Source organism: Taudactylus pleione, unplaced genomic scaffold (assembly GCF_031769625.1).
Source record: "Taudactylus pleione unplaced genomic scaffold, aTauple2 ptg000086l, whole genome shotgun sequence".
NCBI lineage: Eukaryota > Metazoa > Chordata > Amphibia > Anura > Myobatrachidae > Taudactylus > Taudactylus pleione.
In genome coordinates this window covers 13,627,888-13,647,350 of record NW_028284488.1, presented here as the reverse complement: position 1 = coordinate 13,647,350, position 19,463 = coordinate 13,627,888, and the positions used below count along the sequence as shown (strand labels likewise).

The 19,463-nt window shown below is 41.9% G+C and overlaps 1 protein-coding gene across 1 annotated transcript in view; it reads left to right on the top strand.

Annotated features, from left to right (window-relative positions):
* Positions 1-19,463, top strand: part of PRKCQ (protein kinase C theta) — a 72,115-nt gene that overhangs the window by 28,560 nt on the left and 24,092 nt on the right. Inside the window, exons 10-14 of the mRNA XM_088468905.1 lie at positions 657-817; positions 4,208-4,381; positions 9,798-9,889; positions 12,140-12,202; positions 12,825-12,963. Of these exons, the coding sequence (XP_088325031.1) occupies positions 657-817; positions 4,208-4,381; positions 9,798-9,889; positions 12,140-12,202; positions 12,825-12,963 (629 nt within the window). The remainder of the gene's footprint in view (positions 1-656; positions 818-4,207; positions 4,382-9,797; positions 9,890-12,139; positions 12,203-12,824; positions 12,964-19,463) is intronic.

Genomic DNA, 19,463 nt, shown 5'->3' with positions numbered 1-19,463 from the left:
CAGCGCTGGGTTCGCAGATGCTGACAGGAGGCATCTCTTCAGACGCCTCCTTCAGTATTGGCATTTTAGATGGACAGCTGCTTGTGTGCAGCTGTGCAATTTCTCTGAATCAGGCCCATAGCCACCAAGCTAGGGTTACATGTCGTTGGGAGGTTTAGTAATATGGCCAGTTTTTATTTTATCCTGTCAAGTGTTTAGGGGTGTGTTTGTGGGTGCAGTTTGTGTTGTTATACTGGTTGATTCTGGGTATGGGTGGTTTTGTTCTTTCCCTCCCGCCCTGCCTGATATTTTGGCTTGATTGTAGGCCTTATATGAAGGAAAGTACGGTAACAGCGGCTGTCATGCTGTTAGGTCTAGAGGTGTTCTCACCACCAATACAAGAGATAGGTATCCTACTGGTTCTGTTGGGTCTTTTGTGTGTCTTTGAGAGGGGAGTTTGGATACCTTAAGGGTGAGTATGATGGCCTGGCAGAAGGCCCCCCCCCACCCCCCTGCCATCTAGGCATGGTATGGTGGTGACCTGACAGAAACACTGCCTGTGGGATTTGTATATATGCCGGTTTCTAACTATGCATGATTGTCCTAGCACCCATTGTGCTCCAGTAATGACACAATTGCTAAGTGAATTATCTCTGTATGTATTCTGCCTATATCAGAGTGCCAAGGTATTTCTTGGGAGTCACCAGTAGAAGAAATCAAATCTGCAGACACTACAGCTGAAGTGGGGCTGAGGATAGAAGAGCCATGCAGTCACATCAAATTGACATTTACTGACTTTGTCCTGCATAAAATGTTGGGGAAAGGGAGCTTTGGAAAGGTAACATTTGACATTTACCTAGTATGTATCTCATTTTTATTAATGTAAAGGAAGATTCTAAAATATACTGTTTTGCAAGCAATGGTGTATTTCTGTGTTAGGAGTCGACTAGTGTACCCACATTTAAAATGCCGGTGGACGGGATCCCGGACGTCGATATACCGACGCCGGAATCCCGACTCCCGGCAATATGCAGACAACGTCATGCCGAACACATAAGGATACCGACGTCCGGCATGCCGACTGCCGTCATCACGACCGTAATGATGAGGGTAAGTATTACACTTAGGATGGTGGGGTTAAGTTTAGGAACCTCCCCGGGTGGGTTAGGGTTAGACACCCCCGGGAAGGGTTAGGGTTAGACACCCCCCAGGAAGGGTTAGGGTTAGGTACCACTGGGGGAAGATTAGGGTTAGGTTTAGGATGCAGGAAAGGGGGTTAGGGTACTTACAGGGCCCTGTCGGGATTCTGCACCATCAGGATTCCAGCATCGGTATTTCAACCGTCAGCATCTCATGCACCGTCATATCATAACCAACCCTACACACACCTTATGATACAATAATCTAGCTCTTGATTTATTGATTTGAGCACCACTGTATTATTGACATTTAGCGGTCCCTGAGATTTTATCATTAGCACTTCAGAAATGTATAAACCATTGAGGTAAATAACCAGTGGCCAGCGGCATATTGGCACAGAGATTCATTTTACTGGCTCACAGCTCTGGAGCCAGGGGTTCTGTTCTGACCTAGGCACTATCGCTATGGAATATGTTATCTGTGTGCTCCGGTTTCATACCAATGTACAAAAATGCACTGGTATGTCAGCTGGCTTCTGACAAAAAGGGGCAGGAACGTATGCAAATTATTAAATGTACAATGCTAAGTGTTATGTAGGCTGTATATAAATAAAAAGATAATAAATAAATCTTCACCATACTGTGATTGAATTGGATATCAAACTATTTGCAATGAATATAGTGCATATGACTACTTGTTCTACACATGTTAGCATAGTTATCATAGTATGGGGGAAAATCAATTTGCGCTAATTGATCCCTCAGGACTATCCAATTAGCCACGAAAAGTGGCCGCCTGCAGTACTTATCGGAGAGTTTTTTACGGGAACACAGCAGGGCCCAAAAAAACATCCCTGATAATTAGCCTGTTTTCGGGAAGCTGCCGCGAAAACACATAGATCATGGACCTATGTGTCTTTGCCCAAAAACAGATATTTTTTCGGGTGCAAAAAACAGGCTCTAATTGAAATGCCCAAAGCTAAACAAATGGGGAAAAGTCCCCCTTTTCACCCTTGAAAAATTACCGGTGCTAATTGAATTCCCCCCTATATGTTTCTATGGTGATTGCTTGTAGTCTGTCAGTGTCAGTAAAATGGCAATAGTCCAGTATTTGGTGTCTTTATAATGAAGAACATCTAGTTTAGCAATAATACAGCACTTCGGGATTTCCTTGTTTTATCCTATATCTATAGCTATATTCAGCTGTGCTCTTGCCCTCTGATTTATGGGGCCCATAAATCAGCAATCAATTAGGGCAATTCTGTGTTTCACAGATGATTGTGTAAAATAAAATTAGCAATGCCAATTTCGAGCCAAAAAGTGATCGGTATTGGTAAATCAGGTAGTCCAACATGTTGGATTCCACTGACAAATCAGGGCTGTAGATGGCTAGTGTATGGTAACAATCAGGAGATTTGCGGACCGTTACTAGCAAAATGATGAGCCTTTCATGATTGATAGATTTGTTCTTTGGTGCAAATGATCTGCGAAGCGCTGGTACATATCGGCAATGTATGGGCGCAGATTAGTGAACTGGAAAATTGTTAAATCACGTAAAAAAGATACTGAATCTGTGAATCTGTTTTTTATTGCTGATGTATGAGCCCCATAACTCCTACTTGCCAGTGAGCAGATTCGGTTCTACTCGGTTCCGTTCGGATGTAAAAACCGAATCTTATTGGGTATCAGCTGTCACGAGTTTTGGATAGCCAATAAGATTCGTTTTTTAAAACCGAATGGAACCGAGTAGAACCGAATCCGCTCACCCCTAGATAAAACCAAGTTGAAATGATTAAATTCATATGAAAATGTATTTTTCTCTAGTTAGTTTATGTTATGGCAGATGGAACAACCCAAAAAATCTGATTTATATCACACTGCAAATGATCTGCAAAGCTCCATCATATTTAATTCTAATATTTACCAAAATATTAACAAACTCAAATTTTTTACTCACTGTTTACCAACTTCATTAGTACGTAATTCTAGATCAGGGGTGGGGAACCTTTTTTCTGCCGAGGGCCATTTTGATATATATAACATTATTTTCAGGCCTGGTGCAGGCCACACTCCTCCATGTAACGTCACACGGGAGCGGGACCACAATCGCCGGTGATTACAACAATGCCCGGATCATCCTGAGGATGCTCCAGGGATCTGCAAGGGCAGCAGTGTGACCCTCTGAAGCATCCTAAGGACTAGCCAGGCCGCACTGCTGCATAGATTCTGGCTTCAGGGTGCCATTCTAGCATACTTGCCGACATTCAGCTCCCTCCTTCCGGGAAGGAGCTAAATGCCTGCATTCTGCGGGGGGCGTGGCTGGGCAATGATGCTGTTTTGGGGCGGGGCCAGGGGCGTGACAGCACGATCACGTCATTGTGGCCCTGCCACCTTTTCACAATGCCGAAAAAAGGCATTGTGAAGCAGGGGCGAAGCCACGATGACGCGATTGAGCACAAATTTTTACTAGTAGTCCGGGGGGTAGGCGGCAGCCGGGAGGCTTGCCTGCCTTTCCGGGGGGTCGGGAACGGCACCCGATATTCGGGAGGCTCCCGACCAAATTGGGAGGGTAGGCAAGCCTTCATTCTAGGCACCCTGCTAGCCAGATGAGGCTAGCAGAAAAAAGCTCAGAGGGCCAGACCAAATAATTCCAGGGGCCTTATATGGCCCCCAGGGTATCCCCATCCCTGTTCTAGATGAATCCTCAACAATGCAAGACTTGTATGACTGTGCAAGAAAGGAAATGGATTAAAAAAACAAAATACAATCTTTTAAACGTCTTCATCCTCTCCTTCTATTCATCTAACATCATCATGTACCAGATCAATATTGCTTGCATGTAAGAACCAGGTTTATTTTCAGTTGGGATTCTCATTAAGGTGTGTTTTACCGCACAAATGTGGTACAGAGGGGAACAAATGTTTTAAAAATGTTATAGAACAGAGATGGTTGGAGCATATTTCCAGTATTAAGAAAACATGGCAGACAGATGTATAGCGCTAGATGTGTATTTCTGCACTTTAGGAAAGCATCTGTTTGCCATATTCTAGTGAAATTATTTTACAAACAAATAACCACTTTATTTGTAGGTCTTCCTAGCGGAATTGAAGGAGACAAATCAGTTTTTTGCAATGAAAGTTTTGAAGAAAGAAGTTGTGCTCATGGATGATGATGTTGAATGCACCATGGTTGAGAGACGAGTCCTCTCCCTCGCCTGGGAAAACCCTTTCCTGACACATCTTTACTGTACATTTCAAACAAAGGTAACAAAAGTTTACTAAACCAACATTACCAGGGAATATAATGTAGCTGCAAATTGTTTACAGTCCCACAAACCTAGAATGTAACACTGATACCCTTTTTCACCACCGCAAAAACCCGGGTTATTGCCATATAACCCCAGAGTTGTGGCTCAGTGGAAATGTCTCCTAGGAAAAAAACCTGGATCGTCTGACGGGAATGCATTTCATATGCCGGCAGATGGATGCAGGCAGTCAAAATACCGACGCCGTAATCCCACCACCCGGCATAATGCTGACGCTGATACCCCGAAGGCCTGGAACCGGGATTTTGGTGGAAAAGTGGTATTAGTGACATATTTATTGCAGTCTGCCACTGGATATTAAGAACCCTTATCACCGCACATTGCTTAAATGTATTAATACGAATAATAAGAGCCCTTCCTGCCTATAAGGAAGACATAAAGTGACTGCATGCATGATCACTTTACTTCCACCTACGGCCCCATCATGGCTACTGCACATGCACGGCTTTCCAGCTGCACATGCAGACAAAGCCCCGATGCACAGCAGAACCTCCTGCAGCCCTCCGGCAGGGCAGCCCCATTGAAGTCATCTGAAAATGGCTTTAGCACATGCAGACAAGATCCACAAGATATCTCCTGCTTTCTGTATAAGTACATGTACAGGATACTTAATTCTGCCCTTAAACATGTGCAGCAATTTATGCATAATTTAAGGGCAGAATTGATTAATAAATATGCCCACTAATGTTTTAGTGTAGCATCAGTAACGTTTGCTTTATGACGTGGTCCTGGTGTATATACAATAGATTTGTCCCTCCAGTATCACAAAGTTGTTAATATTCTATAGATTCCAGGGATCATCACAGTTTTAAAAATGTTTCCTTGTAAGTTTTTGTTCCTTACACTGGCCACCTCCAATTTTTATTTTAAACAGCAGCACACCACATGACCAGTATGTTTTCTTGCTTTTAAGTGCAGATCACTACATGGTACCACTTTTCTTACTTGGTTTAGTGGAGCCATTCAAAGTATATCTTCTTGTTCTGCAAGCATAATAAAGCTAATCATTTACAGTGCAACAGAAATGTACTATACTTTTGTCCAGTCATTAGATTATGATAGGAAGATGGACTGCACTGTCATATGAGCTGCCATGAGCTGTGTGGCATCGATAGAGTCTAAAATTCAGAAGCTGTTTGGAATTGTTAAGCCACTGTTAGGTACAGCTATGTATTCCCTCGTAGATCACCAGCGAAGACTTTAGGCCTTCATATGAGGTCATAAATATCCTGTAGAGTCTTCTGATAAATATCTTAGCATTACAGTAAAAACTATGTACATCATATTGAAAAACAGATAGGATTAATGTACTGATTCCTTTCAGAACTGCACTACCACCAAAACCTATTCCTTCACCATGATGGCTGTAATAAGGGAACCAATTTGAGGCCGCAATGCCCGTCACTGTTGCTGTTTATTAGTCCTCCTGCTCATCTGCCATGTTTAAAACTCACTCACATTTTTTGCCCACTACCTATATGATGCACATAGCAAATGCTTATACTTTATATATGTTCGGTATATAAACACCATAAACAATTAAGCATTATACTCTTCTTGGGATACAATATAGCCAGTATGCACACTATATACAAATACCCCTATTTATTATAAGCCAGTATAATATATCAATATGGTACCTTATAGCCAATATACCTATATAGTTTGCACATATATTATCTAGTGACATATATGACTATGTAATTTATTGGCATATTTAGCAATGGGTGAACAATATTATTGGCGGTGATAGGGCTTGTTATTGCTTCACCAGATGCATTACAGGGCTTATCCCTATTGATGGTAAAATTCACCAACATACCTCTGTATTGTATATTGTGTATTAAGATGTTATCAATATTGTTTATATTTGATTAATATGAACAATGAATTAATTCAGGGAGATTACAGTGGTCACTTTATTGTAAAGAGGCAGCTAGAATTATTTCTGTATTATATATCAGTCCCTGGGATGTCCTTTGTATTGTATATCAGTTAAGAGGATGCTTTCTGTGTTGCATGTAGGTTACTTGAATACTTGTTGTATTGTATGTAGGTCACTGGAATGCTATCTATACTATATGTATATTATAGGATTGTTCACTTGATTTTATAGATGTTACTACAATATTCTCTGCATTTTATGTCATTCACTTAAAAGTAAAACGTACTCTGTATTGTATAGAGGCTACTAGAATTATCTCTGTATTGTATAGAACTCACTAGAATTCTATGAGCTACACAGTATCAAACATTAGAATGCTAAATGCATTTTAGAAATGTAACTAGTAAATTATTTGCCTACTACTCAGATGGGACTGTTAGTTGTTGTAAATCTTTATAGCTCTCCCACGGCCATGCATTTATTTCACCACACCTATTTTTCCATTACATGCTTTATGGCACGCTTTTAAAAGAGTTTTAGACACTTGCTTGTTTTTTTCCACTAGAGCAAACCTATAGGAATTTACATATTTATTAAAGGCCTCTGCTGGCGGTGGCTGGTGGCGAGTATGGCCCTTTTGCATGGTGAAGCAAGTTGTCACCTATTTAAACAAGCAGAGATACACTATCACTTTGCTGCCTTTTCTGAAGGCTGCCTGTGGGATGGACCATAAGTTCCCTCTTCGGCAATAATGCTTCCATAAGGATAAAGCGACTAATGTTATCTGAAAATGGTATTTACTAACATGGTCAAGCCCTAAAAAGCTAAGCTTTTGGGAGCTTGGTAAATTGCTCCAGACCACAGTCTCTATTTTGAATAATGGGTCTGTGATATCCTGTGTTATCTAGCTGAACATAGGAGATATATTTGATATCTCTTTCATTCAGCCTTTGGTAAATTCCAGGTATATTTAAAGTATGCAAAGAATGCATGATATAAAGAGCCGATAAACTTTGTACATAGGCCCCATGTTGTAGTGTGAAAGTACATGGCAAACCTTTGCTCTTATTTCCATGAAATGTGCTCAAGATTTCACATAAAATTAAAAAATAAAATGCTTTATAAATGTAAGTTCTTATTTATGAGAATGGCCTTTGCTGGCTATATCATTTATTGAATGCAAGGTGCAGATTTGTACAAATAACGTGAATGACAAGATGTGTTTCCTATTATCAAAACATGCCCACAGTGTCAGTAATACATTTGCCCATAATGTGAATCACTGCGCAAACTACAGAACCTGGCTTTAAAAATCACAGAGCATTTTGTGCTTCATTTAACATCCAGTTACTGCTTTGTCCCTTTGCCATCAAACGCAATTCAAAGTCAAATGGAATAAGTAAGGCGCAGAGAAAGTGTCAAGATTTTTCTGCCACCTATAAATTCAAGTGTGGTGCTGGTTAAGAATTGACTTTTGGTTCTCTGTGACCTTTCTCTCAGCTTGCTGGTCATTCTGAACATGAAAGCCTTGGACAAGATGAAAGATTCCCACAGTCAATAAAGCTTTCATGCAGAGGAGAATGGTAGCATTTCTACTGTATATCATTACATTTAAGGCTGTATGAAAGATCAGCAAGTGTACTGGGAATGTGCATGTATAAGGTCTCAGCAAGGTGGCAGTTATCCATCTGAAAAGAGATTGATGTCTTTGCATTTTAAATGTAAGAAGTTTGTATTGGTTATTATACTTTATATAGCAATACGCTCATAGGTGAATAGTACGTAACTTTGCTGTTTTACTTGTATGTATATGGTTTCCAGCATTTGGACACTGATTCTGAGTAACACATGTATGTAATTGTGGGCCATCGCAGAATGCTGTTTTACTACTTTATGCAAAGCCGAATATCCGTTCGACTGATGCATGGGATCGATTGTTTGTTTGCAAGCGAGAACCAATGCCATCCATTGTATTTACTCTGGCAGCCACAAACGTTATCATTTTTAGTATCAGCACTATCACCAGCCCCATCTAGGTACAGATTCCAGTGATCTTTTGTTTTTGGACAGTTACAGTTATGCATATCATTTTTACTACACTATAATCGTAAATGAACCTCACCACAACCCCAGCATTCATAATATACTGTCAAGATGATATTAGTATTTTTTTAAGGGGTAGTCCATGTTAAAGTGACTGTAATGTATTATTTTGCACAAGCCCTCTTCAGTATTTTGCTAACTACTTAATGTACATCTACAGTTGTTATGTGCCTTTTTAGCAGTATTTTTGTATTAGACAGCGTTTTTAAAAGAGATGAGCAGTTCAGTTCTACTCAGTTATGTTCGGATTTAAAAAATGGCATCATAATGGCTATCCGGCTCTCACGTGTTTTGGATAGACAATAAGATAAATCTGAACTTACGCTAATTTGGTATAAGCACAGTCAAAACCAAACCCGCACATCTCTAGTTTTTTATGTATTTTGCCATTTGATACAACACAAAACTGTTCTTTGGGTGCAACTGTATCTAATGCAGATAGCACAATATAGCAAAAGGGTGATAAAACAAAAGAGCCTGATTATATAATTTGGAGGCAGAAGAAATCTAGTAAGATGAAGTGATGTTTATCACAATAGTTGAATGAGGACATGTGCAAGTCAATAATTAAAATGATCAGAATGTGGGAAACTCATTTAAATATGCACATTGAATAAAACTTAACATAAGCTGAATGTAGAATAAGAGTAAATACTGGTGATTGCAGCAAATATATATATATACTTGCTGCAATCACCACTTTCAATATCCCGGCACATGGGATTCCGGCGGTCAGAATGCCAGCGCTGGAATCCCGACACTAGTCATAATCACGGCGCCGGCACCCAAAGGTAAGTAGCAGGGTTAGGGGGAGGGTTAGGGGTTAGGCACTAGCGGGAGAGTTAGGTTTAGGGTGCGGGGAGTGCGAGGTTAGGTTTTAGGCGCGAGGAGGGCGAAGTTAGGTTTAGGCACTAGAGGGGGAGGTTAGGTTCGGGCACCGGGGAGGGAGGGTTAACGTAGAGAAGGACCAGGGTGAGGATACCGGCCGACAGGTATCAGTGTCCTAACCCTGTCGGGATGCCAGCGTCAGGATTTTGAACACCATGATACCGACCACCGGCATTCCGTACCCATCCCATATATAGTATAGTCCAATTGTAAAGCGGCGCAGCGTATGCTGTAACTATATAAATACATTTTAATAAATAATAAATCCATGTTCTATGTTCTTGACTCATATTAAAAACTAAAGCCATTGTTAGAGACAAAAATATGCAGTAGATTTTTAAAAATCAGAAATGTTCATAACTATGTAAATTACATATTTTATACAGAACATCATAAACATTCATACCATATAAAAACCCATACTTGTGGAACATACAGTCCTAGAATATTTGCACCATTCTTTCTTTCTCTCTAACAGGAGAACCTATTTTTTGTCATGGAGTATCTCAACGGTGGAGATCTTATGTTCCATATTCAAAGCTGTCATAAGTTTGATCTTGCCAGAGCAACGTAAGGAGATTACTAAATCTACTTTGTAAATGTCTGATGTCCAGCCTTAGGATTTATTGTATATTAAGTCTTAAATCTGTTGTGTGTCTATAATGGGAGCAAGGGTAAAGGGGGGCCAGCCTTGCATACCGTACACCCAGAACAGACCCCACTGTGTGCCATGCAGCGGGTTTCCCCTGTGTATTCTGCTGGTGGCATCACTTTTATGTAATACTTTCGGAAAGATAGCAGAGATGCAGGTATTGAGTAGCCCTGTGCCAGAGCTTTTGCTATCATTTGAGCATGCTCCATCTTTATAAAAATATTGCAAATGTCTTGGTATACAATAGCTACTGTTTACATTTACAAATATATGCTACATGCAAACACACTTACTCAAGCAAATGATATGTCAGTTAAAGCTGTGAATGCATCTGAAACTACTGTATAGTGTTCTAGGTCAATCAGACTTAATTTATTGAAGCATACCACTGTCACGACCAAGGTTTCTCGGCATGGTGGTCAACGGGTAATACCTGTGAGGTCACTGTGGCGGGGGGCGTCTGGTGGTGGCGCTGGTGTTTGGTGAGGGGCATTGGCTGCGCGTGGTTCTGTGCGGGCACATTGTCACTCTGGGCTGGTAAGGCCTGGTGGTGTTTCCGTTCCTCCCAGCATGGGCGCCGCCATCTTGCCTCCGGCCATGTGATTCAGTTGTCCAATCCTGGTGGGTCATGTGCTCACTCCGGGCCAGTCACGGTGTGGCACTTGGTATTTAGGGAGGTCCAGAGCCTTCCTTCATTGCCAGTGCAACGTGTTTCTCAGCGACAGCTGAGAGAGAGTTCCTGTGCTCGTTACCTGCCTACTTGGAAACGCTACCTAGCCTGCTTACCTTGCTTGCTCCAACCGCTGGACTTACCTGCACCCTCCATTTACCTTCTTCCTGCCTGAGTACCTGAGTCTGCTGTCACCCTACACCTTGCCTCCACTTACACTCTGCTGGATTAAATCTCCGCCTGCATATCATTTCAGCTCACCAAACCTGCATACTGGACTGTTGCCTGCCTGTCACTAGCTGGACATTCTCCCATTTGCTTCATTACAGTTCCCAAGTGCACTTCATCGCTTAGCCTGGACTTTTACTTTTGCCATATTCATGTCTACTAAACCACTCATTAAAAGTTCCACATTTTCATTTAAATCTGCTTCTGTGTCTTCTCCTATCACCACCCCGGGTTCACAACAAAACCAGAACCTCACAAACACATGGAGCTTTCAGGAACTAAACACAACTATTTAATCTGTTTCACTCCTCTTCAGCTGGTTGTTCTGCAGAAATGCACTTGTGGAGCATGGTCATGGTCATCTGAAATTACTGTAGTGAAAACAATGTAATGTGTAACCGTTCCCATTAAGACATTGTCCTGAATATGTGGGAGGGGATCAACTGCCTGAAAGGGAAGGTAAAAAATGACAACGTTTTATAAAACTGCAGTGGAATGTCTGGAAACGGCTAAACAATACAGTTTAGCCTAATAGGTTATATATGATGCTGAGTGGCCCTTTATGTTGTTTAAAGCCAGAGAGCTTTAGTATTGAAAAGAAAAACAATTCTAATAACTTATATTAGGTACCTTATTAGATCAGTTATACTGGCCACACACATCTTATATTGTTGACTACTTTATCCTTTCTTTGTGCTCATGCAGCATACAGATATGATAGAACAAACACTTTAGAATAATCTCTAAGTACTTTTAGTTTGTAGAGCACATTGTTATAGTGTACATCATGGGTATTGTATCATATCTATATAATTTGGGCCCATATGAAGTATTGTATCCCCAGTATACAGTAGGAAGGGCCAAAATAAGTTGAGTTCCATCTACATGCTGTGGTTAACACAAGACAGAGCTGCCACCCTTACTCTACAATTCTATCCATCTGTGTCAAATGGTTTAAAAACAGTTAATGATGACTAATACATATTACAGGTAAATATCCCCTGGGTGTAAAGATGGACAAACAGAAAAACATCACAACTTTTTACGTTGTTTTTTTTTTAATCTGTTTGATTGTGATAGTTACATTATCAAATTCTCATGGTACCTTAGATTTTAATTCTTTGTGATTCTTTGTTTCATTTCACATTTCAGCATCTCTCATTGTTATGGGATTGTTTAGTAACATATACATTCAAGGTAGACATGATTTTAATATGTTGTTTTTTCCATTGCCTTTTGATGAATGTGATATTTATTCATTGCTTTTCAGATTTTATGCTGCTGAAATTGTTTGTGGTCTCCAATTTCTCCATTCGAAGCAAGTGGTATACAGGTAATATCTAGAGAGTCTTGTTTATATTTACATGTCATTTTAATATAAAATACAAGTTATAGATTGCAACAAGAATATGAAATGCTGGATATAGCAGCGTATGGTAAGGAAGTGAAGAAAATGGACAAATAAGTACGGTTGCATTTGTCAAAACCTTGGGGTTTTGTTAATCAGTTTAAAATATCCCTTGCACATATCAAAAGATTTGGCTTTAAGCTAGATGCATGATAAACGAGTTGCAATCAGAGAATAGAGTTAAATTACTGTACATGGGTTGGGTGTCATTTTGTTTGTGATGTACTTAGCTGATTCCAAAAGATCAAAATATCCTAACATTACAAATATGAGTCCTACACTAGTTTGGGGATTCAGACATTGATAATGGATTACAATGAATGGGTTTACAATACATAGATTGCAGGCTACTCCAACTTCATGTTATTTCATGGATTGATCATTTCTTTCACTTTTTTGGCAACTTTCTGTTCTGCTTTTCATTTGATTGTAGTGAATGAAATAACACTTTGTAACAACTCATTCATATTTGAAAAAAATAGAAATAGCATTCCATCAAATTATAAAGTATATTTATTTAACTTTAAGCTATTGGACTATTTTTCAGAGACCTGAAGTTAGATAATGTGCTTCTAGACATGGAAGGACATATAAAGATAGCAGACTTTGGAATGTGTAAAGAGAACATGTTTGGAGATGTGAAAACCAGCACTTTTTGTGGAACTCCTGATTACATTGCTCCAGAGGTGTGTATTCTCTGCTGGGCTACACAAGATCCTATTCTATGGCATTGGCATATACTTGTTGTAAACATATAATAATACAGTGAAAATAGGGGAAGGTTGGTAGATGGTTCTAATTTGTATAGAAAAAAGTCTTAAGACCATCACTGAGGGAAGCTATTGATTTGCTTTAGGGATGGTCATTGGTTAACCATTGATGGTAGTATCTGTTTTTTACTTTTATTGGCAAGAAACTATCAATGGTTTGCACCATCAATGAACATTCCTGCTTGTGCTATTCGGTGGTTAGCAGGCAAATCAGAGAAGGGCGGTGAGGGTTAAGTGGCACAATGGGAGAGCGAACCTATATGACATTCCCCATGCATCGGTTATAAAAATACCATCACCACACTCTTCAACATTTATGCCAGAGAGCCATCAGACCTCTGCCATTGATTGCAAAACCATGACCATCGGTGGCAGACTGTCGATGAATGCTAACCATTAATTGTTGATGGCCATCCCTAGTTTTGCTTAACAGAGCAGATTTTCTCACAAGACTACAGAATAGATTATTGTCATACCCATAATTGTCATGCTGTTGAACATGAAGGTATCATAAATTTTCCTTGTTAATGTGAACATATAAAACTGTTGATGGAGCTGCTGTAGTATGTGAGCGTTTTGGGCTGCTGCTGTAGTATGTGAGAGTTTTGGGGTGCTGCTTTAAGGCCCCCATACACCTACGCAATTTTTGGACGATTAGACGTTTTTCGACTCGCCATACGATCAATCTTGTAGAAATTGTGTATTTTTTAACTGTGATATGATACGATGCGCGCTCCCACTGCTCCTTCAATAGGATCTTATGATCATATGTGCAGCACTTATGTTCCATCGTATTGTGTGCAGATCGTGCCGTTTATTTTATTCATGCGATCCATCGTGCAGTAATTCAAGTCATTTCAATGAAACAGGATCGATCTTACGACAGATCCTGTGCTAAGAAAAACAACAAACATGCTGCCAGGACTGCCAGGGAGCTCCGGGGAGTCGGAGGGAAATCGTATGATGAATCGGATCTTATGCTGGTCGTGCAGTGTATGGGCCCTATTAGTTTGTGAGATTTACCGGGAACTGGTCTAGTTTGTGAGAACTCTGGAGAGCTGCTGTAGTTTGTGAGATTTATGCAGATCTGCTGTAGTTTGTGACAGTTCTGGAGAGCTGTTGTAGTTTGTGAGAGTTCCAGGGAGCTGCTGTAGTTTGTGAGAGTTCCAGGGAGCTGCTGTAGTTTGTGAGAGTTCCAGGGAGCTGCTGTAGTTTGTGAGAGTTCCAGGGAGCTGCTGTAATTTGTGAGAGTTCCAGGGAGCTGCTGTAGTTTGTGAGAATTCCAGGGAGCTGCTGTAATTTGTGAGAGTTCCAGGGAGCTGCTGTGGTTTGTGAGAGTTCCAGGGAGCTGCTGTAATTTGTGAGAGTTCCAGGGAGCTGCTGTAATTTGTGAGAGTTCCAGGGAGCTGCTGTAGTTTGTGAGCATTCCAGGGAGTTGCTGCAGTTTGTGAGAGTTACAGGGAGCTGGTGTAGTATATGACCGTTTTGGGGAGCTGCTGTAGTTTGTGAGATTTACCAGGAACTGGTCTAGTTTGGGAGAGCTGTTGTAGTTTGTGAGATTTACAAGAGCTGGTGTAGTTTGTGAGAGTTCCAGGGAGCTGCTGTAGTTTGTGAAAGTTACAGGGAGCTACTGTAGTTTGTGAAAGTTACAGAGAGCTGCTGTAGTTTGTGAGAGTTCCAGGGAGCTGCTGTAGTTTGTGAGCATTCTGGGGATTTGCTGCAGTTTGTGAGAGTTCCAGGGAGCTGCTGTAGTTTGTGAAAGTTACAGGGAGCTGCTGTAGTTTGTGAAAGTTACAGAGAGCTGCTGTAGTTTGTGAGAGTTACAGGGAGCTGCTGTAGTTTGTGAGAGTTCCAGGGAGCTGCTGTAGTTTGTGAGCATTCTGGGGATTTGCTGCAGTTTGTGAGAGTTCCAGGGAGCTGCTGTAGTTTGTGAAAGTTACAGGGAGCTGCTGTAGTTTGTGAAAGTTACAGGAAGCTGCTGCAGTTTGTGAGAGTTACAAGGAGCTGGTGTAGTATATGACCGTTTTGGGGAGCTGCTGTAGTTTGTGAGATTTACCAGGAACTGGTCTATTTTGGGAGAGCTGTTGTAGTTTGTGAGATTTACAAGAGCTGGTGTAGTTTGTGAGAGTTCCAGGGAGCTGCTGTAGTTTGTGAGAGTTACAGGGAGCTGCTGTAGTTTGTGAGAGTTACAGGGAGCTGCTGTAGTTTGTGAGATTTACAAGAGCTGCTGTAGTTTGTGAGAGTTCCAGGGAGCTGCTGTAGTTTGTGAGAGTTACAGGGAGCTGGTATAGTTTGTGAGATTTACAAGAGCTGCTGTAGTTTGTGAGAGTTCCAGGGAGCTGCTGTAGTTTGTGAGAGTTCCAGGGAGCTGCTGTAGTTTGTGAGAGTTCCAGGGAGCTGCTGTAGTTTGTGAGAGTTCCAGGGAGCTGCTGTAGTTTGTGAGAGTTCCAGGGAGCTGCTGTAGTTTGTGAGAGTTCCAGGGAGCTGCTGTAGTTTGTGAGAGTTACAGGGAGCTGCTGTAGTTTGTGAAAGTTACAGGGAGCTGCTGCAGTTTGTGAGAGTTACAAGGAGCTGGTGTAGTATATGACCGTTTTGGGGAGCTGCTGTAGTTTGTGAGATTTACCAGGAACTGGTCTAGTTTGGGAGAGCTGTTGTAGTTTGTGAGATTTACAAGAGCTGGTGTAGTTTGTGAGAGTTCCAGGGAGCTGCTGTAGTTTGTGAACATTCCAGGGAGCTGCTGTAGTTTGTGAGAGTTACAGGGAGCTGCTGTAGTTTGTGAAAGTTACAGGGAGCTGCTGTAGTTTGTGAAAGTTACAGGGAGCTGCTGTAGTTTGTGAGAGTTACAGGGAGTTGCTGTAGTTTGTGAGATTTACAAGAGCTGCTGTAGTTTGTGAAAGTTACAGGGAGCTGCTGTAGTTTGTGAGAGTTACAGGGAGTTGCTGTAGTTTGTGAGCATTCCCGAGAGTTGCTGCAGTTAGTGAGAGTTACAAGGAGCTGGTGTAGTATATGACAGTTTTGGGGAGCTGCTGTAGTTTGTGAGATTTACCAGGAACTGGTCTATTTTGGGAGAGCTGTTGTACTTTGTGACATTTACAAGAGCTGGTGTAGTTTGTGAGAGTTCCAGGGAGCTGCTGTAGTTTGTGAGAGTTACAGGGAGCTGCTGTAGTTTGTGAGTTTTACAAGAGCTGCTGTAGTTTGTGAAAGTTACAGGGAGCTGCTGTAGTTTGTGAGAGTTCCAGGGAGCTGCTGTAGTTTGTGAGAGTTCCAGGGAGCTGCTGTAGTTTGTGAGAGTTCCTGGGAGTTGCTGTAGTTTGTGAGAGTTACAGGGAGCTGCTGTAGTTTGTGAAAGTTACAGGGAGCTGCTGCAGTTTGTGAGAGTTACAAGGAGCTGGTGTAGTATATGACAGTTTTGGGGAGCTGCTGTAGTTTGTGAGATTTACCAGGAACTGTCTAGTTTGGGAGAGCTGTTGTAGTTTGTGAGATTTACAAGAGCTGGTGTAGTTTGTGAACGTTACAGGGAGCTGCTGTAGTTTGTGAAAGTTACAGGGAGCTGCTGTAGTTTGTGAGAGTTCCAGGGAGCTGCTGTAGTTTGTGAGAGTTCCAGGGAGCTGCTCTAGTTTATGAGAGTTAAGGGAGCTGCTGTAGTTTGTGAGCATTCCAGGGAGTTGCTTCAATTTGTGAGAGTTACAGGGAGCTGGTGTAGTATATGACCGTTTTGGGGAGCTGCTGTAGTTTGTGAGATTTACCAGGAACTGGTCTAGTTTGGGAGAGCTGTTGTAGTTTGTGAGATTTACAAGAGCTGGTGTAGTATGTGAGAGTTCCAGGGAGCTGCTGTAGTTTGTGAGAGTTCCAGGGAGCTGCTGTAGTTTGTGAGAGTTACAGGGAGCTGCTGTAGTTTGTGAAAGTTACAGGGAGCTGCTGTAGTTTGTGAGAGTTACAGGGAGTTGCTGTAGTTTGTGAGATTTACAAGAGCTGCTGTAGTTTGTGAAAGTTACAGGGAGCTGCTGTAGTTTGTGAGAGTTACAGGGAGTTGCTGTAGTTTGTGAGCATTCCCGAGAGTTGCTGCAGTTAGTGAGAGTTACAAGGAGCTGGTGTAGTATATGACAGTTTTGGGGAGCTGCTGTAGTTTGTGAGATTTACCAGGAACTGGTCTATTTTGGGAGAGCTGTTGTACTTTGTGAGATTTACAAGAGCTGGTGTAGTTTGTGAGAGTTCCAGGGAGCTGCTGTAGTTTGTGAGAGTTACAGGGAGCTGCTGTAGTTTGTGAGATTTACAAGAGCTGCTGTAATTTGTGAAAGTTACAGGGAGCTGCTGTAGTTTGTGAGAGTTACAGGGAGTTGCTGTAGTTTGTGAGCATTCCCGAGAGTTGCTGCAGTTTGTGAGAGTTACAAGGAGCTGGTGTAGTATATGACAGTTTTGGGGAGCTGCTGTAGTTTGTGAGATTTACCAGGAACTGGTCTATTTTGGGAGAGCTGGTGTACTTTGTGACATTTACAAGAGCTGGTGTAGTTTGTGAGAGTTCCAGGGAGCTGCTGTAGTTTGTGAGAGTTCCAGGGAGCTGCTGTAGTTTGTGAGAGTTACAGGGAGCTGCTGTAGTTTGTGAGATTTACATGAGCTGCTGTAGTTTGTGAGAGTTACAGGGAGCTGCTGTAGTTTGTGAGAGTTACAGGGAGCTGCTGTAGTTTGTGAGATTTACAAGAGCTGCTGTAGTTTGTGAGAGTTCCAGGGAGCTGCTGTAGTTTGTGAACATTCCAGGGAGTTGCTGCAATTTGTGAGAGTTGGTGTAGTATATGACCGTTTTGGGGAGCTGCTGTAGTTTGTGAGATTTACCAGGAACTGGTCTAGTTTGGGAGAGCTGCTGTAGTTTGTGAGATTTACAAGAGCTGGTGTAATTTGTGAAAGTTACAGGGAGCTGCTGTAGTTTGTGAGAGTTACAGGGAGTTGCTGTAGTTTGTGAGCATTCCCGAGAGTTGCTGCAGTTTGTGAGAGTTACAGGGAGCTGGTGTAGTATATGACAGTTTTGGGGAGCTGCTGTAGTTTGTGAGATTTACCAGGAACTGGTCTAGTTTGGGGAGCTGCTGTAGTTTGTGAGATTTACCAGGAACTGGTCTAGTTTGGGAGAGCTGTTGTAGTTTGTGAGATTTACAAGAGCTGATTGAGTATGTGAGAGTTACAGGGATTTTTTGTAGTTTGTGAGAGTTAAAGGGAGCTGCCATATTTTGTGAGAGTTCCGAGGAGCTGCTGTAGTAGAGAGTTACAGGGAGCGGTGGTGGGGAGTGGGATATTGTGTGAACATAGATAAAATATTGTTCTTTACAAGCAAACTACAGGTAGCAGCAAACCTGTCCCAGCATGCTGGCACTTGTGGAACAACTAGTGCCAGCATGCCCGGATATTAAGGGCCTGCTGGCACCTGTAGTCCGCCTGTAAAATGGGATTCCTCCCAGTGTCCCCCGTGGAACATGTGTGTGCTGGGAGATGTCCACGCATGCACAGAAGGACTCCCTGAAGTCCTCACACTGCAAAGGAAAGGACACATCTGATCAGAACAGCTGTCCTTTGGGATTTTAATCGCAATTGTACATGTATACAGCATTACTAAACGCCACTATGCATGTGATCTGTGACGGGATATATCGCATTCAAGATGCAATGATTGATGCATCCAACCCTTTGACATTATTTTTTGGCTTTAATTGTAGTCTAAACCTCCCATTAATATGCCATTGCTGTTACCAATTCCAGCTATCAGAGATCTGCTTTCTGAGAAAACACACATATATTATATACTCGTATGTCTTGTAATTATTTTGTTGTTGTCAGACATTGATTTGGGGAACAACATTTTGATTGAAAGTTTAATTGTTAATAGGGAAAATATGATATATTTGTGTGCTGAACATACACACTTTTCTTCTGGTGGTCTGTGGTGACAGAAGCAGGAGCATAAACTGCATAGTACATAGGTGAAGTATTCAGGGGTGGACCATCCCAAGTACAGCTGGTAAGCAGTACATCACCCGATTGCCCCTTCCCTACCTCTTACCTCCGCCCTGCTCTTCCACCAGCTCACCTCACTCCACAACGATCCGTAGGGATGGGTGGGTGGGAATAGCTTTCCATGCAGGGAGCACAGCGTGTATTGCTGGCTGGGCGACTGTGCATGGAGCATGGCGCCCTATGCATCAGCGTATTATGGGCCAGATTCATTATGGATCACTATTGCAGCTGCGATTACGCACGCAGACCCACTGCGAAAATATGCCAATGTTTGCAATTGCTATGCCTTCGCAGCCCAACATAAGTACGCCCACTTCCCCTTACTCACATCCATAATACATTGCAAGTCTGCTAAACCATCGGTAACATTGAGTACAATCGGAGCCTCATGCACACTTGCACAAGGTCTGACCTTG